Source organism: Theropithecus gelada, chromosome 20 (assembly GCF_003255815.1).
Source record: "Theropithecus gelada isolate Dixy chromosome 20, Tgel_1.0, whole genome shotgun sequence".
Classification (NCBI taxonomy): Eukaryota; Metazoa; Chordata; class Mammalia; order Primates; family Cercopithecidae; genus Theropithecus; species Theropithecus gelada.
This window is the reverse complement of record NC_037688.1, coordinates 31,063,039-31,090,865: the sequence shown is the minus strand read 5'-3', so window position 1 is coordinate 31,090,865 and position 27,827 is coordinate 31,063,039. Positions and strand designations below refer to the sequence as shown.

The following is a 27,827-nucleotide window of genomic DNA, read 5'->3' as shown; positions in this document are numbered from 1 at the left end:
TATAAAAAACAGTAGTTCCTGACCCACTGTGTCATTCCACCAACTCAGAGGCCACCGTTTCTCAATTCTCGTAGTAGGGTTTGTCTTGGAAATAATTTCCTTAGGCAGAGAGGTGGCCATCAAGCTGTGGACACACCCAGATATCCGAATGTGGAGTGAGGAGGGCTTATTCTGGGGTGTCAATACTGGCAACATTAGAAGCGCTAGATTTCCCCAGACATTTTAACCAATTTCTTTGGAGAAGAGCACTATTTTTTTTTTTTTTCTTAAGATAAAAGCCAGCTGTCCATGCTTCCTGAATGGGGCCTGGTGCACATAGAATCCCTATAATTGTTGCCCTCTTCTCATAATTGTTGCCTGTGATCCCGGAGCTACTCCAGACCACTGGGCAAAACAACTCCTTCATTATTCATGACTTCATTTGAATATTTTCTGGGACGCAGATTTTTTGTGTCTTCTTTTCAACCCACTCCCAACCTCATTCTATCTTCCAGAAGTTGGCTTCAATCTCTCATTATTTGGTGATGCCCATCCTCCTCCCCCTTTATATTATTGCTCTGGCTTCCTTCTTTTTTGAAAATTTCTACGTTTATCCTATTAAGATCTCAGAAGGGGCTGGGCACAGTGGCTCACGCCGGTAATCCCTGCACTTTGGGAGGCCGAGGTGGGAGGATTACTTGAGCCCAGGAGTTCAACAAGACCAGCCTGGGCAACATAACAAGACTTCCTCTCTACAAATTAAAAAAGTAGCTGGGCACAGTGGTGGGCACCTGTGGTCTCAGCTACTCAGGAGGCTGAGGTGGGAGGATCACTTGAGCTAGGAAGTTGAAGCTGCAGCAAGCTGACATTGTGCCACTGTACTCCAGCCTAGGCAACAGAGTGAGACCCCATCTCAAAAAAAAAAAAAAAAAAGATCTCAGGAGGGATACGAGTGGGTCTTGTCCACCACCCAGACTGAGAAAGGTGCGCATGTCTGAATCTTCCTTTTCCCACCCATTTGTTCTCCTGTGCTCTGAGTTCACTCTGCATCTCCTCTTTCAATACCTGCATCTCCTCCTTGGGCTCTTTCTAAGGACAGGCCATGTTATCTGTAATTTGTGTGAGACTGTAGAGAACACATATTTGTGCTTTCTGATCTTCTTCCTTGGGTGCATCTCCTTGCAGTTTGTTTTCATCTGCCCCTTGCTTATAATCATTTCCTCTTTTTCTTTCTCCATTCAAAGATCTTAGCTGGTTTTGTCCCAGCTCCTGCTGGAATGAGACCTATTCATTCAAAATATCTGTGGTGGAGGGGCGGGGCACAGCCCACAGCCTCCAGTTGGGTACTGTTGGGACACCCTGTCACCAAGTACGCTGTCCCTGCTCTCCCCAAAGATCCATCTCCCTGAGTGTGGCTCACGGTGAATCTCCTTAAGTCTCAGGCTCCCTCTTCTGAGATCTCATGATTGCTGCCTGCCCCCGCCCCTTCATACCCCATCTTCATTAGCTGTTTCCCTAGAGAGGGAGGCTGAGCAAAATGGCATGTGGGGACTGGTTTCTCCTTCAATCCTCCTCTCCTACAGTGTCACTGGCCCATGGACCTGCCTTTCCCATTGGTGTCCTCACACCTGGCAAAGGATCACAGGGACAATCTTGAAGGGTTGTTTAGAGAACACTGAATCCCACTGCAGACTGGTGGCCGGGGTGAGCCCTCAGCCTCCTCCCTCAGCCCTACTCAGACTTCTCAGTATCCGGAGGTGGGCTCACTGGTCTGGGGACTGGACTTGGCTATTTTCTCATTTCCTTCAGCATGGAGGTTTGGTTGGACTTGAGGGAGGAGAATGAAAAGATCTTTACTATCATCAGTAGGAAGTTCCTGCTTTCTGCGGATTCGCTTCATCGGAATGGGCAGGAGCGAAGGGTGATTATAATGAGCTGAAGCTCTCACCATGAATGGCAGTGTTTCTACAGATTGATACTGGAATGGATTTACCACTCATTTTAAATTTTCTGTAGTCTTCCCTGTTTGCTTCCTGGATCCTTTACATCTTTCCGAGCTGAAGTTGGGTGGCGTATCGTTACTCTTCTCTTCCTTTATCACACCCCGCCCCACCCCCCACAGCTTGCCAGAACAGCCCCCTATTAAGGTACCTCAGGAGTTGCCGGCAGCAGGGATTTATCAGTCTCACATATAAAGAATGGTCCAGATGTTGACAGCAACAAGTTCACGGGCAGGGTGGAAATGTTTTTTATGGCCAAGGGCTGGTAATCAGGTTTCAGGATACTGTTAGGTTTCTGCAAAAACAGAAAAAGATGAAACAAATCAACTTATGGTAAATACAGTAAGCTTTTAGCAACAAGTCTCAGGTTCATTGTTTAGAACAAATTTATTGATCTTTCTTTTTCTTTCTCTGTGTGTGTGTATATATATATGCATATATATGTAGATGTATACATACATTTTTCTCCCTTGTAGAACTTTAGATTAATCATGTGGAGGCCGGGCACAGTGGCTTACGCCTGTAATCCCAGTACTTTGGGAGGCCAAGGCCAATGGATTACTTGAGGTCAGGAGTTCGAGACCAGCCTGGCCAACGTGGTAAAACCCCGTCTCTACTAAAAATACAAAAATGAGCCAGTCATGGTGGCGGGCATCTGTAATCCCAGCTACTCAGAGACTGAGGCACAAGGATCACTTCAACCCAGGAGGTGGAGGTTGCACTGAGCAGAGATCACACCACTGCACTCCAGCCTGGGTAATACAGTGGGACTCAGTCTCAAGGAAAAAAAAAAAAGATAAATCATGTGGAATGATGTATGGTGAACTACTGAAAAGTGGACCTACATAACCCAGACAACACAGATTAGATTTTTTTACCCCCTTGGTGCCTAATTGAGAAAAGCTACAGAAGCCAGGCTTCTGGATAGAACTATTATTATAGGGGCTTCCACTGTGTCATAAGACAAAGTCTAAAACGTTAGTTATATCTTATACATAAATATAGCTATCATTACAATGAATAAAACATGTTTCCCTTGTATAATATTTTTCCAGGCTTAAAACACCCGATTTGCAAATATCTTATTATATTGACAAATGCTCAGACCTATTTTCTGTAAACTTTTCCTGATAATACCAGGATAGTTGATTTAGAAGCATCTTTTTACTCTGTTAGATATGTTAGATTAAATTTTTCTTTTTTTTTTTTTTTTTTGAGACAGAGTCTTGCTCTGTCGCCCAGGCTGGAGTGCAGTGGTGTGATCTCGGCTCACTGCAACCTCTGCCTCCTAAGTTCAAGCGATTCTCCTGCCTCAGCCTCCCGAGTAGCTGGGATTATAGGCACGTGCCACCACGCCCAGCTAATTTTTGTATTTTTTGTAGAGATGGTGTTTCACTATGTTGGCCAGGATGGTCTCGATCTCTTGACCTCATGATTCACCCGCCTCAGCCTCCCAAAGTGCTGGGATTACAGGTGTGAGCCACCACACCCAACCCAGATTTAATTTTTCAACTCAAGAAGGCATCGAAAATACATCTCGAGTTGAGAATTTCTGGCCAGACTGGATTTTTCTCATTCTGATGTTGGGGCCCACATTATTTCTTGTATTCCCTAGAAAGGGGGTTCTTTAGTATCATCAGGGGGTGACCAGGAGCCTCAATCTCTGGCCTGCAAAAAGAACCTCCCTCCAATCATCCCCTGGGTCTTCCGACAACTCTAGCCTGTCTTTCCTAGGCCTTCTTGTTTTCATTTGCCTTTTCTCTTTGTGCCGATGTCAGTTAACCCCTTCTAATTTCCTACTTTGATATGACTCTGTCTTCCAGTTCTATGCCTAGTACAGTCTCTTCCTTCCACTGTGGTTCCTGGGTGAGCTCAGGTGACCAGTGTCCCTTGGTTCGAGCCTCATGCCTTGGTTGTACTCCATGAGTCTCCCTGTGCACTCCCAGGTGACTTTAGGGGTTAGGTCTGGCATTTACCATGAGATAACAGCCTTTGTTTCCCTCCCTGTAATATGGGGTAGCACGGAACTGGACTCACCTTGCCTCTGCAGGTTGTATACTACAGTTTAGGGAGGGATGAAGCAGTACTCTGGGCCCTACAAAGGCTGCATGGAGAACTGTCCACCCAGTGACCTTCCCTGAAGGCTGCTGTGTCACTGCAGATGGCTTTGAAGTGCAGACGCCACACTTGGTTGGTTTTGGCAAGAGGCCATTTAGAGGCTACTGATGAGAAGGAGTCAAGCACAGAGAGGCCATTCTATTTTAAAATGACCCCTTCTCTTTGAGTTGTTCGTCTCCCCAGATATCAGCAGACATAATGTGCTGCTGGAACTTCATGAAGAAAAGTGGCTGCTAGTTTCAACTGACCTTTTCGATCTCACAGAGATGTGGTTTCATCTCCGTGGCTTACGAATGGTACGATAGTTATAAAGTAGACCAAATCTGAGGAAACAGCTATAGAAAAATTCTTCCCATAGACAGGGTTGGTATAATTATATTCTAATGTACCAAATCAGATGCACTGCCTTGAGCTGAAAACAGAGAGACAGAACAGATAATTGGATGTTATACAATTAAATCTGAATACTGAGACCTAACAAGTCTCTTGCATATGCTGGGTAATGAAGTTGCATTTCTTCATTGTCCCTGATGTGGATTAAATGTAAGCAGGAAATGAAAATGAAAAATACAGTAAGTAGTAGGACAGATTTCAAACTTCTCATCTTTGTGGGGAAAGAGAGAAGGGTGGAAAAAAGTAAGCAGGGAACTTTAGCTTAATTCACTTTTTAATTCAATAAGAAGTTACCGCCATATTCAAAATATGTGCATATTTTAATCTAGTAATAAATTCAAACAATAGACATTTAAATAAAAACATGCCCACCCCCGCCCCCGCCCCCGCAAAAGGCATAAGTATATAAAGAGAAGAAAAAGAGCACTCCCCACACATTTTTATGAGTGTTTATGGGCTTAGAGAAATCTAATAAGAAACTAGGCTGCATATTTAACATATATTACAACATCTTGCCCAGAATAGCAATTCAATAAATATTCACTGAGTTTTCTCCCAGTAACAGCATTTAGGGAAAATATAATGCCACCAACTTCAGTGCAGCTGTTGCCAATAAACATCTTTCCTGATTACTTAAAAATGAAGAATTTAAAATGGAGCAATAAAGCTTAATAACTGTAGCAGGAATTCTTGTATTTTCCTTTTACATGTCTCATGGAGCTTGCTGGCTTCGTGTTTAGCTTGGATTTCAGTGTCAGGAAGCTAAACTAACAACGTCCACCTTCCCTACTTATCTGTTAAGCCATTTTATTTTACTTTACTTTACTTTACTATTGTATTTTATTTTATTTTATTTTATTTTATTTTATGTCCTGGGATATATGTGCAGAACGTGCAGGTTTACTATATGGGTATACATGTGCCATGGTGGTTTGCTGCATCTATCAACCCATCATCTAGGTTTTAAGCCCCACATACATTAGGTATTTGTCCCAGTGCTCTCCCTCCCCTTGCCCCCGACCCCACGACAGGCCCCAGTGTGTGATGTTCCCCTCCCCGCGTCCACGTATTCTCACTGTTCAACTCTCACTTATGAGTGAGAACACGCAGTGTTTGGTTTTCTGTTCCAGTCTATGTTTCCTGAGAATGATAAGCCATGGTCTCTGCTGTGTCTTTTCTGCCTTATATATTGTAGGTGACTGATGCACCTGCTCAAAAGTTACTTGTTGATTTGAATTGAACCTGTACCTCACACCTCTCCTACTGGATCACAGGCTCCTTTTTTCATCTCCTAGCAGAACATCTTTTCCATGGTGATAATCAATAGATACTAATTTGTTTTAATGAACAAAATATGATGGAATCCACTACCAAAATAAATGGTCTTGAACATTCTTCTGCAAACCTTCAGGTAATGAAAGGAAGCCCAGTTGATTCCTCATGACTGGTTAGGCACTGCCACACCCACTGCTTTTATGTGACAGCAAAGATCACACTGTGGGGCCGTGACTTACTTAATGCTTGGTCTTCCCAGCAGGCTGTGGCATTTATCAGGGAGGACTATTCTCACTGTTGTATCTCTAGCCCCCAACACTGCCTGGCACATGAGAGGCCTTAATAAACATTCCACTCAGTGGCCAGCATGATGGTTTCAGTGAATCAATTTGACCATGTCACTCCCTTCCTGGAAGCCCTCCAATGGCCATCCGGAACAAAACCCAAAGTTCAGATGATGCCTCCCAGGCAGGCTGCACATCTCCAGATGGACTTTTGCCATCCTTGGCACATTCTCTGTCCAAGGTGGCCTTTCCTAACTTGAGCCCTTTGCGTGAGCTATTCCCTCTGCCTACAATTCTCTCCCCATCCCTTGTCACCAGACTAGCTTCTATTTTTACTTTGAGTCTCAACTTGAGGCACCTGCTCAAGAAATCCATCCATGACCACATGGACGAACAAGATCACGTCTCCCAGTACACGCCCTCCCAGCACCTTGCACCTCTTCCTCATAGCAATGTTTATAATGGTGACTTCAACAATTACATTTTAATAATTTGTTTAAAGTCAACCAGCTTAGCTTTGGTTATGTCTGTCTGGTTCACTAGATTTCCAGTACCAGCTCAATCCCCAACTCAGAACAGACATTCCTTACATGTCTTGAATGCTAATTAATTCTGGATGGAAGCATGTCTAGGGGCAGGTCGAGCCTATTGTGATATCTCCTCCACCCCACCGCTTCACCATCCTGACCCCCTGCCCTGACTAGCAGCCACTACCTTCTCTCCCTTGTCCCCTGACTCTGACATTTACTGTCTGCACTTATGTAGAGCCATTTAAGTTAAAGAGTGTGAATCTAATACTTTAAGTTGATTATTCTCCAGCTTAACCTGTATCTCAGTTTCCTCGTGTGCATCACGGGAATGATAACAGAACCTGCTGCATACAGTTGCTGTGAGGGACTACTGGGTAAATGTATGTAACGAACATGGCTCCGTGTCTAGCACATACTAATCAATCAGTGGTAGATATTCTTACTGATAATTATAATTATTGATAATTCTACGATAATTCTACTCCAATCCTTCCTCTGCCTCGAGTTTATTTTACCTGGTTAAAGTAAGATGATTGACTGAACTGCATATTCAGTGCACTGGAATACCACTTCCCTTAGGTCTTAGACATCAGGAATGATGGAAATAGAATTTCCACAGCAACTTACATGTCAAAGGATTGTAGGTTTAGATTCAAAATTTTTAGTTGAATGTGTACTGGCCTCTGAAGCTTAAAAAACACGGGCTGAGCAATGGGTGGAAAAGGACGCCCGTTAATTTAGCTTTCGAAATGAAAATGTAAACATGCTGACCCCAGTTGGAGCACCCAGCCCTCGCCAGCACATGCCACTGACCTTCTCCAGTCTGTAGACGAGCTGCTTGGTGGAGAGCTGGATGAGAGGCGCAACGAACTCACAGGTGATGTTCACAGCCATCAACAAGCTCTTCCCTTTCTGTGCCCCGATGATGGCGTGGCACACCAGCTTCTCTTTAACTACCTGCCAATAAGATAAGCCAGCATTTGGGAAACAACTATAACTTAATACTTACTCAGAATACTTATTTACCCACTGAGAGAAAATGGATTTCCCACTACCTGCCTGGGGACACAAGGAAGAGCACTTTTCTGAATAGCACGCTTCAGGGGCTGCTGTTTGTCACATGATTATGTTTTTGTTAGTTAAACATGGCTTTGATGGATTCTGTATTTATTTCTGACTGCCCTGAGGCAGTTGATTTACATTCAGTTCTATATACATATGTATAGTTATATTACGATCTTTTATGCATCAGGAGCTGTGTTGGGTGCTGGGAGTACCAAACACTGATGAACGAGACAGATAAAATCTTTCATGGGGCTTATAGTTCAATGGTAGTTATATGATTTCTTATTAAACTATTGAAAACTGTAGTTGGAAAATTTTTGCCTTTTTATTTTTATTTTTTGTTTTTAGATGGAGTTTTGCTCTTGTTGCCCTGGCTGGAGTGCAATGGTGCAATCTCAGCTCACTGCAACCTCTGCCTCCCCGGTTCAAGTGATTCTACTGCCTCAGCCTCCCAGGTAGCTGGGATTAATGCCCGGCTAGTTTTGTATTTTTAGTAGACACAGGGTTTCTCCATGTTGGTCAGGCTGGTCTCGAACTCCTGACCTCAGGTGACCCACCCAGCTTGGCCTCCCAAAGTGCTGGGATTACAGGCGTGAGCCACCGCGCCCAGCCAAATTTTGGCCTTTTATACTTAAACATTTAAAAATCATGCATTAGGAATTAATATTTCTTTGGACTCAAAAAGCCTAGATTTTTATAAAGCAGAAAGATCAAAAGTGAATTTGTAGCATGAATAGGTTACACTGAAGAGTGCCCAGGTTAGGGATGTTAATGCATTCCAGTCTCTTCTCATTTATGTAGCATGATTTAGAAGAACATTCAGGGAAGTTTTTAGTAAAGCTTAAGCTAAGTTTAGTCCCCCAGCAGCTTAGAATTAATGCCTTCAAAAATATGGACAACTCTTGATAACCACATTATAAATATGCTCTTCCAACAGCTGTCAGTGTCTTGAGATAATGGCCTGTGTTCTATTCATCTTTGCATCCTCAGTGCTTAGCACAGTATTTGTTACATGGTATACACACAATAAAAGTTGGCTGATCACCTGAATAACAGAGAGAAGGAACACATTACCTTTTCCACAATGAGAGATAACCCCCTTTTTTTGGAACTGAGGATGCATTTTACCTGAAAATGCTCTATGAAGAAATAGTCTAATGCAATAAAGTGGAATCTGTGACCTTAGAGAAGCTAAGCAAGGGACTAGCTTTCCAGCTGTGTCTACTGGGAGACAAAGTTCTTTTTGCTTCCTATTTCGTGTGGGGAAAAGTCAGTATTACCTCCAAATTTGGCGACACAAGCAGGATCTTAAGCAAGCATCATTTCTCATCTACAAGGTCTGCATTTTGTGGGGAGGGAGAGACTCTTAAGTGACTTTGAAAGCCTTTCCTTTAGTTTTTTAACGATTTCCACACTGTGAGAGAATAGGGATAAACAGACAGATGATTTGGATCTACTGAAATGTTTTAGGTAGAATGTATGGAGATCATGTAAATGAAGGCAGGGAATCAGAGTTGCTGAAGATAAATGTGGTTCTTTTATTAATGCATAAAAAAGATGTTTTGAAATGTGAGTTGTAGTCAGTCTGGAAAGAAAGGAACAGGGATGTCCCAATACCTGAATAGGAGAGGCAGCCCAGAGTGTCGATATAAACACCCTTTTTGAATGAATATTAAATTAATCCTGCTAAGTGTTAATAGGAGAATCTGCTTTGGCTAAAAACTGGATGTTTTTCTACCAGAGACTTGCTGGCTTGTCACTGTGGACCCTGGGCATGAGAACCTCCCTCAAGATTGGGTTCACAGTAGCTATAGAAACAAATCGACGACTGAGCAGAGCTGCACCCCAAAAGCAACAGATGCTACCACGGTAACTCAGGACTGTACACAATCCTTGAGAAACCATATCCTTCCTCAGATAAATGTCAAGGAACTTTCCTAAGAAATAGATACAGGCCAGGCGCGGTGGCTCAAGCCTGTAATCCCAGCCTCTGGGAGGCTGAGACGGGCGGATCACGAGGTCAGGAGATCGACACCATCCTGGCTAACATGGTGAAACCCCGTCTCTACTAAAAAATACAAAAAACTAGCCGGGTGAGGTGGCGGGCGCCTGTAGTCCCAGCTACTTGGGAGGCTGAGGCAGGAGAATGGCGTAAACCCGGGAGGCGGAGCTTGCAGTGAGCCGAGATCCGGCCACTGCACTCCAGCCGGGGCAACAGAGCGAGACTCCGTCTCAAAAAAAAAAAAAAAAAGAAATAGATACAGTAGAGATTTAATTAGGAAAAAGCAATAGCTTCCAAATGTGCTGTCCCCTTACCCTGGGAGTAGCAGAATAGCCTTCGAGTATCACATCGACTGCCTGGCCTGGGTACAGCTCCATGCTGGCGGGGTGGAGATGAAACACGGGGCTCTGTGGATCCCTGGGCTCCTGAGAGCCACTAGGCTGGGGCCGGATACGAGCATGTCCCTTCTTAACCCGGCCCTTCTTACTCGGCTTGGCCTGGGGTTGGAAGCTATCATTCATCCAGAACAACTGTTGGACCCGACGTCCCTTGTTGATCAACTTAAAGTGGTAATAATGGGTATCCAGGCTGAAAAAGAAGAGGCAAGTGTTGAGAGGATTTCATTTAGGTATGTTCTGTTCAGCTCTACACCCTTGGGATTTACTCTTCTGGAAGGATTTAAAACAGTGAGCCACAATATAAGACTTTTTTTTTTTAATGTAGGAAGACTAAGTTACGATGCCACTAGGAACTAACACAGTGATGGGACAAGGTAGTATCTACTCAGGGGGCCAAGAGGTGTGGAATCACAGACCTGGGTTTGGTCCCAGAGTTGGCATCACCACGTAAGGGGCTGTGGAAAATTTCCACTCCCCGTCAATCTTCCCCAGTAGGCCCCACACACTGCAGGACACATTCAGTTCACGTGAAAAGCAATTCTATTTAGAGAAATAGCTGTGAAGAGTGAAAGGAAAGCAAAATACCTACTGGAGGAGAAGCAGGTTTCAAGCTGTGCTGAGAAAATTACTACTGAGTGAGTGGAATGTCCCGTAATGATGGGCTCAATTTGAAGGAAGCTTTGAAGAAAAACCATGCACATCCTCTAAGCTTTAACAAAGGCCAGGGGACTGCAATGGGCCAGAACACCACCGTGATTGGTCACCTATCTCAGACTAATGTGCTTTAAATATGTTGCAATTTCATGTATTCATTTGTTCATCATGCATTCATATATTCCACAAATATTTACTAAGAACATTCTGATTGCCTGGCTATTTGCTAAAAAAAACTGGGATTTCTAAGATCTTGGATATGGTTCAAATGTGTTTTTGTTTGTTTGGGATTTTTTTTCCCCCCACAGGCTTACTTTAAAATTTATTCTTAGGGAAAAACTCATCTCAGGACTGTTTTTTATTTTTTAAATTGTATTAGGCTTTGAGATTTCATCCCATCTATTCCTCCTTAGGAAATGATATCATGCCTGGTAAGTCGAACCATCAAATAAATAATCAGAAGGAATATTTGCTAGTTGTCAGGTATAACCATTTCTATCTAAATACATTGTGAATCTGTGTCCACGGGGCATGCTCAAGGGAGTTACTTTACTTGGTAGTTTATGGCTAGCAGTAGGCTTTTGGGGGAAATAATAAACAACATATACTGTTTATAAAACCATATACTGTTTATAAAAAACACATACTGATTACTAGGCAGGATGTCTGTTACTTATTCACAGTACATCATTCAATCATTACAGCAATCCAGTCATGGTAAGTATATTTACTACCATTTTATAGATCAAGAAACGGAAGTTCTGAAAACCTAGGGAGTTGTCTAAAAACATGCAATTAGAAGCAGCGGCATATGGCTATTTCTTTAGACCAGAGGTTGGCAAACTTTTTCTTTAAAGGACTAACAAACAAATATTTTAGGCTTTTTGGGCCACATGGTCTCTGTAACAGCTACTCAACTTTCCCTTGTAGTGTGAAAGCAGCCATAGACAATACGTTACAAAATGGGCATGGCTGTGTTCCAATAAAACTTTATTGACAAAAGCAGGCAGAGGGGTGTAGTTTACCCAGCCCTGCTTTTGGCAGTTCTTCTGGAGATTGCGAGCATAGTGATTTTATGTCAAAAAGTTTAGGCAGAGGTCAAATTAGCAACTAAAAGCTACAGTTTGCTTTTATATTGATAGAAAACTGTTAGCTAACCCTCCAATTCCATGTGTCAGAATATCCTTTGAAGGCTACTTGACACTATTTGTAGATCTAAAAGAACATGTAATTAGGTCTGGTTTGCCATGTATTGTTTTCTACAATTATATTTGAGTGCATGAAAAGAAATTTGAAACTAGAAGCACTGGTATGCAATGATAAACTACCCTAGCTTACGGCCAACAGACAGGCAGAGAGGAGGATTCTTATATTCAGTTGACTCGAAAAATATAATTGGATACTTGTCTAAAAGCATGCAATTCAACCATGTGACTTGCTTTTTACTTAATTTTCTACTAGTTTACGGCATTTTCAATCAAGTCCCATATTTTGTAGATGGAGCAGAGGGAGGGATTTTGGGGAGAGCTCCTAACTGATTAATGTCAGTCACATCTCCAAGCACAGCATATATGACTTGATTTCAGGGCCTGTGAGCCCAGAAGGCAGAGGAAATACCCTTCTGAGATCTATTCACAGTACTGCAACAGGTAAGTTCAAATTCAACTGGACCCCAGGAGCCAACTAGTGATAGCTACATGACTTTCCTGAGGAATCAAGAACAAACCCCACACATACCCTCTACACTTAACACTCAAACCTCATAAATATATATATATTTATTTATTTAATTTCAGATGGGGTCTTGCTCTGTCGCCCATGCTGGAGTTGCAGTTGTGTGATCCTAATTCACTGTAGCCTCAACCTCCCGGGTACAAGCAATCCTATCACCTCAGCCTGCCAAGTGGGTAGGACAACAGGCATGTGCCATCAAGCGAGGCTAATTTTTTTTATTTTGTAGAGATGTGGGGGGTCTCCCTATGTTGCCCAGGCTGGTCTCCAATTCCTGGGCTCAAGCAATCCTCCTACCTCAGCCTCTCAAAGTATAAAGTGCTGGGATCATAGGCATAAGCCACTGCTCCCAGCTCTATAAATATATATATCTCCTCATATATATCTATATATATGTGTGTGTGTGCACATATATATGTGTATGTGTATATGTATACGTGTGTGTTTTTTCTTTCTTTTTTTTTTTTAAGACAGGGTCTCACTCTGTCACCCAGGCTGGAGTGCAGTGATGCCACCTTGGCTCACTGCAACCTCTGCCTCCTGGGCTCAAGTGATTCTCCCACCTGTTAACCTCCTGAGTAGCTGGGACTACATGCACCCGCCACCACGTCCAGAATTTTTTGTATTTTTGTAGGGATGGGGTTTCCCCATGTTGTCCAGGCTGGTCTTGAATTCCTGAGCTCAAGTGATCCTCCTGCCTTGGCCTCCCAAAGTGCTAGGAGCATAGGCTTGGGCCACCGTGCCCGGCCCAAATCTGATTTTTATATCCACATTTAGATTGTTCTGCTCAGTGGTGTCTATACTGTACCACATCTTATGTAAATATTTAGACCCTCTAGCTTTTCCTGGGTAATCAGGCAAAGCCAATGGAAACCATCTCAGTTGTTGGTGCTATGGTGGGGAGTCAAGTAGAGGACATAAGCTTTGAAAAAGCTGCTGGCTCTGCAATACCTGATAAAATACACTTGCAGTAAATTTTTACCTTCCTAAGTATATTCTGCTTAGGTTACCACTAAGCTGTATCTGTATTTTCTATGTTTATGGAGAGGGATTAACAGTGTATTAGAATTAAAGAGGAGAAATTATGGTTGAGAGTCTAAATTAGTCAGAGTAGCCAGTTTGAGAGAAACATGCATTTCCTACAAACCATATTCTTCTCGCATGTAAAGGGACACAGATTAGAGAATGCAACCAAGTTATGGCTAGAAAATGTCTTCTTGTTGCTGACATACCCATCAGCAGGCAGAAGAGTGAGGATGGGAAAGGAGAGGGACTGAGGTGGCTAGTTTTAATGACTTAAAATAATTTTCTAAAGTAGAGGGGATGCTCAGCATATGCAACATATGTGACATCTACCAAAATTGGTCCATGGTATTTCCTTACCTAAAATGTGCCCCCAAATTGAGTTCTGGAGCAAAGGGCTTATCTGAAACAATAGTGGAACCAATTCCGGAAGCCTGAACAGGAATCCGATAGGTGCTGCTATTTTCAATGTCCAAAATGACACAGTCTTTGAATGTCAGTATGTCATTCAGGTTGGCGGTCAGTGCCAGTTGAATGTCAGTTTCTGGAGGAACCATGCCTTCATTGGGTTCAATCGTCCAAAGGGATTTTTTGTGTGCCTGCAACACAAGAGTACAAGTTCACAGGGAAGATATTCTTGGCTTTTCATTCTATAGATGTCAAAGCCCTCTACACTTCAAATGGGTGGCACTGTGGAATTCAACATCAGAGACAAACATTATTTTTTGAATTAAAGCAGCTGGATGTTTGTTGGTTTTTCTTTTTTCAAAAAGCAATCTGATTCTGAAGAGCAAACCTACGATTTTACTTTTGAATGCTCTGTGAAGATTTTTACATCTCTTTCTCAAGGTAACAGCCCAATTCTCCAACAAACTTATAATTATTATCTGCTATAATCTCCAGATTCTGAGACACCAAAGAAGGCACAATATTCTTTATGGAGTTTGAAATTTTTATTTTTTATTCTTATTTATTTTTCCTTTGTTTTTGGTTTTTTTTGAGTTTGAAATTTTTAAAAGAAACGTTTTTCAAATGCAAAATTTCTAGTGTTCTAGTGAGGATGAACCAATTTCATTAATAAATACAATAAAAAAAGTCATCTGGATTTTTACTAATTTATAATAATTAATAATTAGCCTCATCAGAATCTCATTAGGTAAAATTGCAAACTTATTTTGAAATACAGTCATGTGTTGCTTAACGACAGAGACACATTCTGAGAAATGTGTCATTAGGTGATTTCGTTGCCGTGTGAACATTGCAGAGTGAGATAGTAGAGCCTACTACACACCTAGGCTACATGGTATAACCTGTTGCTCCTACGCTTAAAACCTGTATAGCATGTTACTGTACTGAACGTTGTAGGCAACTGTAACACTATAGTATTTGTATATCTCAACCTATCTCTGTTTCTGAGCCTCATCTGCATTTTCTGTTTGTTGTTTTCTGTGATTCATTTTTGATGCTTTCTTTTGAGCTCTCTTCCAGTTCACTAGCTCTCTCTTCAGTGATGTGTAATATGCTATTAAACACATCTATTTTCTCCTTAAGTTTGATTTCTGTATTTTTGAATTGAGGTGTTAGTATTTTCTATTTTTACAAGGTTTTCATCTTTTGAGAACTTTTATAATTCTGACTATGACACTCAACTTATTAGCTACTACTACTAATAATTAGGGACCACTCCTCCTACCCCTCCAAGTCTTCTACAAATTTAATGAGCAAATTGTTTTTGGACTTTTCAAGTAAATACAACAAATACATATTCAATGGCTCTCAGGTCCAGGTGTTGTGGGAAATACATAAACACCCTGAGGAGCTGACAGCAATGACACTAGTGAGACCAATATTTCAAGAACAAAAATGGAATTCAGAAGGAGGCCAGAGTGAAAGTGCTTCAGGGGAATCTAAAGAACAGGAGCAAAGGATGTTGAAACTCTTTGAATGTCTGACAAAATGTGCCATACACATTTTCTTTTCCCTCCAAATGTGAAATTGGGCTTAATTATCAGGTGGTGTGATTCCTAATTATATTGCACTATATTATTAATATTGCTAAAATTCTAATTTGTTTAACTGCCTATATAAACAACAATCTCAAAGTTAATAAAGAGCATCAAATAAAAAACATTCTTTTGAATGAGGTCATGTCCTTTGCAGGGACATGGATGGAGCTGGAAGCCATTATCCCCAGCAAACAAACACAGGAACATAAAACCAAACACTACGTGTTCTCACTCAGAAGTGGGAGCTGAACAATGAAAACACATGGACACAGGGAGGGGAACATCACACACCAGGGCCTGTCAGGCGTCGGGGGGCAGAGGGGTGGAGAGCATCAGGAAAAATAGCTAATGCGTGCTGGGTTTAATACTTAGATGGTGGGTCGATAGGTGCAGCAAACTACCATGGCACACGTTTACCTATGTAACAAACCTGCACATCCTGCACATGTACCCCAGAACTTAAAATAAAATAAATCCTTTCCCCATTTTGATTGCTTTGTCATTTAGATCAATTATGAAAGTCCTGTTTTATTTTGGGAAAGACATTACTCAGAAGTACTTATGTGGATTAATCTTTATAGAAAATATTTAGTTATTACCAATATGCACTGAGAAAAAGCTGCAAAAGAAGAGATGTGGAGAGTATTTAGATGCTTCCAGGATAATAACTGAGAGGAAAAGCCACACTTTCCAGTTCATCAGAAAAGAGTTTGATTATTCCTTCATGAATCTTCCTTGTGAATCTCCCAGGAAGCCTCACGAAGCTCCCCAAGTTTGGTGCCACAGAAGAAGCCCTCCAAAGTAATGCATACAGTAGAAAACAGTGGATTTGAAAAGAAATGCAAATTTTACTATTTGAGCGGGACTCCAGAGGACATTCCAGCCTAAGATTATCCTTCTTTCACTTAATTCTATGATATACTTCTTCTACAAAAAGCAAAAAAAGGAGAAATGTAAAAACACATGTAGCTCTACCGGGGCTTAGGTACCACGAACTGGAAACCTCCTGACAAACTTAGGTCAGAGTTACACTGATGATCTCTGTAAGTGACATAAATGTACATTGCAGATTGCAGGCAAGAGTTAGAGATTTCATCCAGGCAGAATCTCACAGGGTGACAGTGCCTTGGAATGTCACCAAAATCCTGGTCTGGCGCCACTGCAGATTAAAAAAATAGATTCGGTCAGTGGGCCCGATAGTCACTCTCTTAGGAATAGGCTCACAGGTACTTAAATAAGGAAAATCTAATATTTAAAGCAAAATGTCAATTTCCCAATTTATAATTAAGGACAAATGTAAGACAGAGCAGAAAGGCTAGTTACATTTCTTCCTGGTTTGAAAATCTACATGGGAAATAAGTAAATTGCATTTTAAAATTTAAATGAATTAAATAAAGGAAAGAAGAACATTTTTCAAGGTTTTAAATTGTATATAAATGAGGATGTAGATGAATGATAATGAGGAAATTTTAATTTTGGTATTAATGGAAACTACAGATATAACTAAGCCAAGAGTCCTATTATTAGTCATAAATCTTCAAATATGGAAAATCCCAAAGCGACGTAGAAACAGAAAAAAAAACAATTAAACATTAAATACCACACTAGATAAAGTACGACCTGGATGGAGATGTTTGTATGATCATTGTCTGTATTCAAAGGATGCGCATGAAAAAAATGATGAATCTTGAAAGACTCATCTATTTTTCAAAATTTTCCGATAACTTTCCTACTCATAGTAACTTGGTTCTAGCAGAGAACGAACATGATCAGAAAACAGTAAACAAAGTCTCTGTCTCTCCGGAGCATTCATCTGCATTTGTTTATAGTTTTGTGTTAAAATATTAGTAAAAGGTAATAATCCTTCTACATTTAATTTTCAGGACTGTCGCTTAATTATTATTGCCAAGAGAAACTATAAGGATTGAATGTTACAATGTTCTCTCCATACTTAGGTTCAAAGAAATAATTTCTGATGCATCTTCCTAATTTATCAAAAGAAACGTTTTAACAGTCTCAAAGTGACAACACTAAAATCCTCTAACACATTAATCACAGAAAATGACATAAAAATGTGTTCTAAAAGAGCTGTAAGTGCAAATTCAATTTTCTGTAGACATTTTAAAATGGATCAAGGTAGTTTCATTTCATCTTGAATTTATATTACAGTAGATAGGAATCTTTGACTTTTATCATTTTCAGTTGGCATACACAATCAAAGCAATAGATGGAAATGGATTTCTCATGCTTGAGTAACCAGACCTTCTCCTTTCTTAGAACTGTTTTCCCTACTTGCTGTTTTGAAATTCTAGGCTATTATTATAGATAAGTCTGTGGTAGCTGTTGCAACAGAAAGACCTCTGATGCTCAATGGCTTTATACAACAGAAGCTTGTTTCGGGCCCACGTGAATTCCAATTGGTGACAGGTGTGAGGATGGGCTTCTGTTCCATTTAGTCTTTCAAGGATCTCTACTGAACAGATTCCGACATATTTAACTCTTGGTTTCTAAGAGATCCATATTGACATCCATCTGGCCAGTAAGAGAAGAAAGAGAAAGGAGGGTTGTGTGCTAGGATTTTATGCACCATGCCTGGAAGTGGTGCACATCACTTCCATTCAATTCCACTGGCCAGAACTGAGTCAATGCAGCCTAACCCCAATGGAGGTTGGGAAATGTAGTCTAGCCCTGGGTCCAGAGTAAAGAGAGATGAGTGTGCTGAGCTGCTAGCTGCTGTCTGCCAAAGTTTCCTTGTTGGTTCACTTTACTGCCACATCCTCAGATCTTCCCCCAACTCTCCCAGATCTCACATTTTGAAAGGTGAAGAGCTTACTCCATCAGAACACAGATCCTATGGGAATTGCCTTTCAGATCCTATGGGAACTTCAGGGTTAGAGTTCACATCCATCTGCTTTTAGGACAAATGGAGGGGCAGCTAAGAAAGTTGAGAGAAACTCAAGAGGAGAAACTTCTAAGAGGAGAAACTAAGAAAGTTCTGGGCAAGAAGATCTCACTGTGTTGACCCTTCTTCCCAAATTGGTGGCCTGTTAGCATCCTACATAGCTTTGCTCATTTATGTGACTCAGCTTACAATGAAAACATAATGCCATTTATGTTTGACATCTCACCCTGTGAGATAATGCCATTTTTGTCTTTTCATCAAAAAGCAAAATGCCTTGCAGAAAGAGAAAGTACCATCAATGTCATCTTTCCTATTCCAATAATTTGTTTTCCTCCTCTAGCTGGTAGCACAGGCCAAACCTCTGCTCATGATAAAGTGAGAGTGTCATCAGCATAAGTGGTCTTTCAAGTCAGGGGACATTAGTTTTCAATGGATGTGTACCATTTCTCTTCTGTTTCCTGCTGACATAGGTTGGCTCTTCTGGAAATACCTGAAGTTGTTCTTCAGGGCTGAATTGGTGAGTTTTCTGATGAAGCTTATTAATCAATGCTTGGCATAAAACCAGACAGGAAAATATATCATAGAATCCAAGACCAAGACACATTAAAATGCCAGATGCTAAGGCACTGAACTGCTCTTACCTTACATGAGTCAGCCTCGAAACTACTCTATCATCTTTGTGTCTCTCTGGTGGTTGACTTTTAGGGCTATCCTTTGCTTTTAGGGAGGGCTTGGTCAGCGTGACATTTTCTGTTATTAAATGGAAAATTTGACTAAAAAAGGAAAGGATGAATGATAATCATCACAGCTGTGGAGGGCATTTCGTAACTCTTTCAGAACCACAATAGGGCAAAATAGTAGCTGATGGAAATAGGGTAGGAGGGAGGGCGCTGAAGCAAAGGGATGCAGATTTGAGTCCCTGCTCTGCTGCTTTCCAGATGTGGAACTTTGGGGATGCCTCCTAACTATGTATGCCTGGTCTCAGGTTTCTCATCTGTAGCTCAGGATATTGACTGTACCTTCCGTATAGAGCTGTGGGGATGGATGAGTGAGAGAGTGCAGGTAAAATCTCAGCACAGTGTTGGGCACAAAGCAAGTCCTCAAGAATGGAAACTATTGTCATCATTTTCCCCAAATCTGAAATGCCCCACGTGACATACAATTATGAGTTCAATAGTATTTGCTAAAAAAAAAAAAAAAAAAAAAAAAAAAAAATTACAAAACAGAAAACAAAGATGGATGCTAAGGAAGCATTTAACATACAAGACTCTTGCCAGGAAAGGAGAGGCTGTGGGGCTGTGATAGGCAGAATTCTAAGCTGCCCTCCAGGATCTCCACCTCTTGGAGCACGATTATCTTCCCGCAGTTACTTAGTCAAACACAAATCCAGGTGTTGCTGTGAAGGATTTAGCACATGTAGGTAAGGTCCCAAATCAGCTGACTTTTTTTTTTTTCCCTGAGAAGGAGTCTCGCTCTGTCGCCCAGGCTGGAGTGCTGTGGTGCGATCTCGGCTCACTGCAACCTCCGCCTCCTGGGTTCACGCCATTCTCCTGCCTCAGCCTCCCGAGTAGCTGGGACTACAGGTGCCCGCCACCACGCCCGGCTAATTTTTTGTATTTTTAGTAGAGACAGGGTTTCACCGTGTTAGCCAGGATGGTCTTCATCTTCTGACCTTATGATCCCCCCGTCTCGGCCTCCCAAATTGCTGGGATTACAGGTGTGAGCCACCACGCCCGGCATCAGTTGACTTTAAGATAGGGAGATTATCCTCAGCAGTCGTGACTTAACCAGACTATACTCTTCCTGGTGAAAAGATTCCAAGTACAGAGGGCCTAAGGGAGGGGCCACATGGCAAGGAACTCCAAAGTGGCTGAGAGCAGTCCCTGAGGGCCACCAAAAAAACTGAGGGACTCAGACATTCAACTACAAGGGAAAAAATTCCGCCAATGACCTGGGGGGCCCAGTAGTGGATCTTTTCCTCACCAAGACTCCCAAAAGGAATGGAGCTTGGCTAACCTTGATCTCAGCCTCTTGAGATCCTAAGGAGAGAATCTAGCCTGACCATGGCTGGACCCCTTACCCACAGAAACTGAGATCGTAAGTTAGTATTGCCTTAAGCTGCTGTGTTTGTGGTAATTTGCTACCCAGCAAGAGAAACCTAATACAGGGTTCCATCTATTTGTTCCAAGGGTGATTAAAAAAAATGAGCCTTCCTAAGCTTTCCATGAAAATGTCAGCCATACCTGCCTTTGTTTTTTCTGCAATCTGGAACTAGAAAGCCAGAGTTGTTTCAGCAGCTCGTAAACAACATGTACAGGAGGTATGTGCGTGCCTGCAGGGAATATGACTGTGCGAAAGACGGAAAATTTATGATCTTTTGCAATTCAGAATTCCATGACCACCAGTGATGAGCGTTAAGCCCTCCCCTCTGAGGTTTCACATATCTAAAGATAACATTTGCTTTTTATTTGACAATAGGGCAGCAGTACGCTTATGCAGTGCTCAGCTCCCAAGGTAAAGCAGCCAGAGCTTTTATAGGTTTCCTTATTGTGTGTTCAATATTGGCCACAAAAGGGACAAGTGAACACCATTGTTTGCACATGTCACCTCAACAATCACCGGGAGTGTGGCTGTGCTCACACAGACTTGCTTTCTGTAGTGCTAATAACCAGGAAGCTTGAAGAAAATAGCACTGTGCGCTTCTCTTCCAAATAACTCATTTGCCAATTGAAATCTGCAAGAATCTCCTTCTATGAAATAAAGAGAGCAAATAACAATAGGAAGCAATGTGCAGAGTGAGGGATTTCTTTGCAGTTACACTATTATCTCAGCAGATGACCAATACTTTGTGGAACAAGAACAATGAAGGGTCACCAAGGCCTTTCTTTTTTAAAAAAAATTTCTTCTGAGATGAAGTCTTACTCACTCTGTCACCCAGGCTAGAGTACAGTGGCACGATCTTGGCTCACTGCAACCTCTGCCTCCTGGGTCCAAGCAATTCTCCTGCCTCAGCCTCCTGAGTAGCTGGGATTACAGGCATGTGCCACCATGCCTGGCTTATTTTTATATTTTTTTTGTAGGGACGGGGTCTCATCATGTTGGCCAGGCTGGTCTCTAACTCCTGACCTCAAGCGAACTGCCCGTCTCAACCTCCCGAAGTGCTGGGATTACAGGCCCTTTCTCCTTTTTGTCTTCTAAATGGGGTCTCTTGTCATAACAGTTCTTTTCCCTGAAGTGAGTCACTTTGCTGCTTAAGAGAGTTAACTGAAAATTAGGAGATGAGATGCAGAAGAAATGGTGTAGGGCTTTACACGGGAGGCAATTTAAGGTCACAATCAGAAGTGTGGGCTTGAGAGTCTCATGACCTGGTAGTCAACTATGGACTCTGCCATTCATAGCCAAGTGACCTTGCACTAATTTTAAAATCTAGGTTTTGGTTTCCTTTCATGTTAAATGTTAACTTGAAGATAAAACAAAAGGGTGCTAAGCATCTAGCACCTCGTCTATCATAGATTACATGTTCAGTTAGTGGTGATTGCTACTAACGTTATTTTCCAAACTTCCCATTCAGTTCTCCTTCCTGCTGGCACCCTCCCCAGTCTACATTACTGACAGTGATAGGGACTGGGGGCAGAGGAATTCTAGGTAGAAAAGGGTGGCTCCCTGGTGAAACCCTACCTTTCAGCTGAAAAGCCTGAACCCATGGCCCAAAGAGAGAACTTATATCCCTGTTTTCCCAGTTGAATGTTGCCTTTCCCTTAACCACCCATGGCCCCACCCCATGCCCCAGCCTGTGCCTATAAAGACTCCAGACTCAGCTGGCAGAGAGGAGAAGCAGCTGCATGTTGGGGATTACAGAGGGGACAGCTTGATGGAATAACTTCTGAGAAGAATCCGGCTGCAGATGGCCGGACTTCAGGGGAAGATCACCTACCTGCCTCATCTCCTTTTCAGCTCCCTCTCCCCCTGAGAGCCACTTTCATTGGCAATTAAATCTCCCACATTTACCATCCTTAAATTTGTTCATGTGACCTCATTTTTCCTGGCTGCAGGACAAGAGCTCGGGATCCCTGAGTGCAGATACAAAAGGCTGCCACGCTGGCCCTTTGCCCTGGTTGGCACAGACACCTAAGGTGTCCACAGCAGACGGCAGAGCTAAAACAGCACTGTAACACACCTTTTGGAGCTTCAGGGATTGCAGGCACTGACCGCCCGCTGGCCCCTACCCGACCTCCCACCCCTAAGGGATGCTTGGATGCTGCCACAGGGCTTGCATGTAGTTTGCTCCTGCTGACACCCAGGAGTGCTCACTCTGGCTCCTGCACCCACTCACCTGCGCACTCCCACCTGTGAGGGGTGGGGCGCAGCCGGTCCCAGTGAGTAGAGTTTGATCTTGCTGGTGCCGACGCGGTTGGCTGGTTTCCGCACTCATGTGCTCCATCCAGTTCCCACCTCATTCGCGTGCTCCCTCCCGCAAGGTGTTGAGAGCAGCGGGCTGAGTAAAGGAGACACTCCCTTTGCGAGTCCCGTGAAGGGGTCAGGAAAATATCCTGCTTCAACAGGTTTATCTTTCGGTGATCTGACCCTGCTGCTCTCCTGCTGGGGATTCTGCACGGCTCTCCAATGTCCGAATCAGAGGCGATGAGTCTTTTTATCCTCTTTGAGAAAGCCATGGAACCCCGTCATCAAAAAATGCACATACACACACTCTCCCCGCCACGACTTTACATACAAGTTCCAGAATTCAGGGACCCCACTTTTTTCTGTTTGATCCATACGTGGACACACTTTTTCTGTCTGGGGAATCCATCATTTTGTGTGAATCTTGGTGGGAGGCAGGCTGTCACTGCCGTGTGAGAAGTCACCCAGACTCTGCCAGCACGGCGGCCCACAATCCAGACCGGGGTACCAGAGGAGCTTCTGGCCTGGAGGATCTACTCCCAAATCTTCGTCAGACAGCCTCACTGCATTTTCTAGGCTTAGTTTCCAGGACACCAGGTCATTTACCTTTCCCAAGTGTTCGAAGCGTCATCTGCATCTAAATATGCTGCTCTCAGAAAGCGTATCCCCATCTCTCTGTTTTTCTTCTCCTCGCCTTCAAGTCTTCACTCAAATGTTCCAACCCATGAAAAACTCCAATTTGACAGGAGAATGAATCACTTCCTCCTCTGTGCTTCACATTATAACCCAGCCGTATTGTTTGTATATTTGTTTTTTTTATGAGATTATAAACTCTTTGAAGAAGGAAAATTCTATTTACCCTCTATCTCTCCCCTTAGTACCAGGCATAGGACAAGGGCTCAAAAGTGGTATTTATTTGTTGGTCAGTAAATATATGGAAGGTGTCCAGCCTCACCAGTAAGCCAAATAAACACAAACTTAAATAACAATAAAATATGTTTTCATCTGTCAGACTTGGCCAAAAAAAAAAAATCCACAAAAATGTTAGCAAGAATCTAGGAGTGAAATTTTTAAACAGTGCTGGGGGTAGGATATAAATTGTACAAATTCTCTGGGAGAGAATTCACAGTATGTATCAAGACTTAGTTACACACATGTCATTCGACCCAGCAACTGCATTTCTAGAAATTTAGTCAAAGAAAACAGTTACAGATGTCAGCAAAATTGAGACACAAGCATTGCTTATAGTAGTAAAAAACTGGGAACAATCTATCAGTAGGGGATTAGTTAAATCAACTGTGGTAGAGTCAAATGATGCAATAAAATTAGCCAGTAAAAATGATCTGTAGACGAATATTCCTTAATAATTCATATTAGGTGACTACAATATACTGTTGAGTGAAAATAGCTGGTAACAAAATAGTATTATCCCATGGGAGGGAGTAGGAATACAGACAGACCACACATACCATAAAAAATTCAGAAGATACACACCAAAAATTTAATAGTGGTTATCTGCATGATGGGATGAGGAGTGATTTTTTTGTTATCTTTAACTTCTATTTGTTCTATAATGTTACTTGTGTAACAAGGAGACACACATTTATATTTATTGAATAAATAACTTATATTAAAAGGATATGGTCACTCTTTTTAGAGCTCATTTAATTTTAACTTTGTTTGTTCTCTTGCTGCAGTCTCATTCCCAGTTTGTTTCTTAGAAGCTTTTAAAAAAATAAATAATACATGTAGACAGTGTAACATTCAAATGGATTTAAAGGGTGAAGAGTCCCTCTTCTGCCAGTGCATGGTCACTAGTTACCAACCCCAGAGGTAGCCATTGTTAAGAGTTTTCCGAGGATCCTTCCAGATATACTTTATGATCAATATTTGCATACATGTTTTTCCTTACATAAATGGTGCAATACTCTACAGACTGTTCTGCACTGTGATTTAAATTTTTAAAATTTGTATGAAAGGTATACATACACAGAATTTCAAAAGGTTCTGGAAAAGGCATATTGTGGAAAGCAGCAGTCCTTGGAATCCACTCTCCCATCTTCTCATGGTGCAAATCCTTGACCATTAACACAGTCAACCACTGTCAGTTCTTTTAGCCTTTGCTTTATGGATTTGCCTCTATATTGCTAAGTACCCTACTGCTACTTCTTAAGTTTTCAGTTTGCATGGTATTCATTTATTTCTCCCCGTGGTAAATATTAATAGCTTTTTTCTTGCCCTCTCTCCATGTCTCTCTTCCTCTCTCTTTCACTTACTTCTCTTCATCATCCCAATATAGTTAACATTTATTTTTTGGTGAGATAGATATTTGCATTTGTACCATCATGAGTATGCAAATACTAAACTCAGCTGAGCTATAAAAAAAATGGCCTATGATGAAGTTTCCTTTCTTATACAACGTTCATGTTTCCAGGAATTGTTTTCATGTGGTTTTCATGTATCTATCATGGACATCATATTCATCACAAACTCATTCCCTCAACCAAAGAGGCAAATTGCTGCTCAGTACTTTCAGAAACATCTTCTACACAGGCTCCATCTTCTTGGAGACAAATCTCTCCTGGAGCTGCCTGTTCTCCAGCTCCCATCTGGGCAGGCTGCCCTCTGGGCCTGCGATGTGACTGGTGTCCTAGGACCGGCAGGCAGCATCATCCTGTGCATCCCTCGGCATTCTCTCCTGTGTCTGAGCCCCTGTTTGCTGAATCCACACCTTCCTAACTGTGGTGTAGCACTCTTCGGTGGCCTCCTGACAAAAAGTATGTGGAATGTAAATTTTTTGAGATTTTTTATATCTGAAATGTATTTCATCCCCAGATTTTGTTAGTCTTTTGGCTAGATAATGAATTTAAGATTAGGATTTATTTTCCTTCAGAAAGTAATTTTTTTTTCTCTAGTGTTTCTGTCAAGAAGTTTGATGCCACTCGGTTCACATATTTTTTGGTTTTGACCATGATTTTTTTTTTTTTTTTTTTTAATCTGGAAGTTCCTGCAGCCTTCTCTTTGTGTCCAGTGTTCTGGAACTTAGTTATGGTGTGCCTTGACATGGGCCTGTTTCCATCCACCATGCAGCATATTTGATGAACCTTCTCCGTAAATTCCTTTCCTCTGTTCTGAAAACACTCCTTCAATTATTTCTTGGGTAACTTTTTCATCTGCATCTAAGAACCTGCCTTTTTTTGCAGCACATATTGGGTCTTAGAACTCCTGAACAAACTGTCCAATTTTCTCTTCCTTCTCCTAATCTTTTTCTTCTTTTTCTACTTTCTGATTATTCCTCAATTTTATTTTCCAGATATTCTATCAAATTTTAAATATCTGGCTTATATTTTTAGTATCTATGAGCATACTTTTGTTTTTGTTCTTTTAAAAAATATCACTCCGCTCTTGTTCATGGATACAAAGTCATCTTTACTTTCCTGAGATTTTTAATTATCATTTTATTTTAAACTTTCTTCTTCTTGCATTGTATTTGTTTTCTCCAAGTTCTCATTTTTATGTTTTTGAGTTCTTTCTTCTGCATTACAGGCTTTCCTGGTGGAGCCTGGTTAAGTACTTATGTTTAAGAGTAAAGCACTAAGGCTGGGTGCAGTGCTCATGCCTGTAATCCCAGCACTTTGGGAGGCCAAGGTGGGAGGATCACTTGAGCCCAGGAGCTCAAGATCAGCCTGGGCAACATAGTGAGATCTCATCTAGAAAGGAAAGAAAAAGAAGGAAGGAAGGAAGGAACGAACAAACGAAGGAAGGAAGGAAGGAAAGAAGGAAAGAGGGAAGGAAGGAAGGACAAAGAGAGAGAGAAAAAGAGAGAGAGAGAGAAAGAGAGAAAGAAAGAAAGGGAGGAAGGGAGGAAGGGAAGAAGGGATGAAGGGAAGAAGGAAAGAAAGAAAGAAAAGGAAGGAAGGAAGGAAAGAAGGTAGGAAGGAGAGAGACAGAGAGAGAGAGAGACTAAAGCCACTGTGTGCTTGGGTGCCAGTCCACCACAGGCCACCAGACATTTTAGATGCCCAACTAACAGTTTATGTCTGTCTTTCTGCCTTTCCTTGTGGCTGGTCAAATTGCCCACAGAAGAACCTTCCAGTTTTCTGGCCATATTCTGAGAATTGGGGGAGAAGGGGGCTAGAATTGTACCTTTTAGTGTGAAGACTTTTTTTGTAGTTCATTTGTTTTCATAATGGTATCCTGCCCTCAGCAGTGTCTGTGAAATCAGCTCTCAGTTTAATATTATTCCTTTTAAGGTAAACAACCTTTTTTCCCCTGATGCTTTAAGATTTACTCTTTGATCTTCAGCATCTTTACAAGAATGTGCCTAAATGTGGTTTTGTGGTTTTATCTTGCCTGGTTTTCATAATGCATTTTGACAGCTTGGTCTCAGCCTGTATCTATTCTTCCCCATCTCTCCTCTGGTACTCCAGTAACCATACCCCCCATGTTTGTTTGCTTTATCATCTATTCTGTATTTCTCATCCTTTTATCTCTGCATGTTTCATTTTTGGTAGTTTCTTCAGACCTGTCTTTGACTTCAACAAGCCTCTATTCATCTGGATCTAATATACAGTTAAATTCATCTGTTGAGCCTTAATTTCAATTGTATTTTTCAGGTCTACGACTCTCATTTGTTCTTTTTTATAGTCTCCAGAACTCCGTCACGTTTCTAAAATTTACTTTTTATTTCATTGAACTTATTGAGCACATTTTAGTTTTCTACTAAGTTGTCTTGTCTTCTTATATGCCTGGTTATTTTAAGATTAACTATTGGATATTGTATACACAAATTGTAGAGGTATTTTGTGGCCCAGAATAGTTTTCTTCTTCCCGTGATGATATACGTTTGCTTCTGGGAAAGCTATGGGGGGAACTAGAATTTCCATCTTTCAGGTGGAGATGGACATGATTTGAATCGGGGGTCTGTTCTAGTTTATCCTTGTTCCTAGTGTGCATCCTTTCAGAGTCCCAACCAAAAGTCCAGACGTTTTACCAGAGCCCATCTTCTTCTAATTTTTATCTCCCTAGCCTGACCTGACTCCAATTTTTATCTCCCTGGACAGGTA

At 41.7% G+C, this 27,827-nt stretch overlaps 1 protein-coding gene across 1 annotated transcript in view; it reads right to left on the bottom strand.

Moving 5' to 3' along the window:
- Positions 1–27,827, bottom strand: part of HYDIN (HYDIN, axonemal central pair apparatus protein) — a 421,369-nt gene that overhangs the window by 206,652 nt on the left and 186,890 nt on the right. Inside the window, exons 20-23 of the mRNA XM_025370321.1 lie at positions 13,813–14,051; positions 9,961–10,234; positions 7,393–7,536; positions 2,131–2,274 (exon numbers count right to left, since the gene is read on the bottom strand). Coding sequence (XP_025226106.1) covers positions 2,131–2,274; positions 7,393–7,536; positions 9,961–10,234; positions 13,813–14,051 — 801 coding nt within the window. The remainder of the gene's footprint in view (positions 1–2,130; positions 2,275–7,392; positions 7,537–9,960; positions 10,235–13,812; positions 14,052–27,827) is intronic.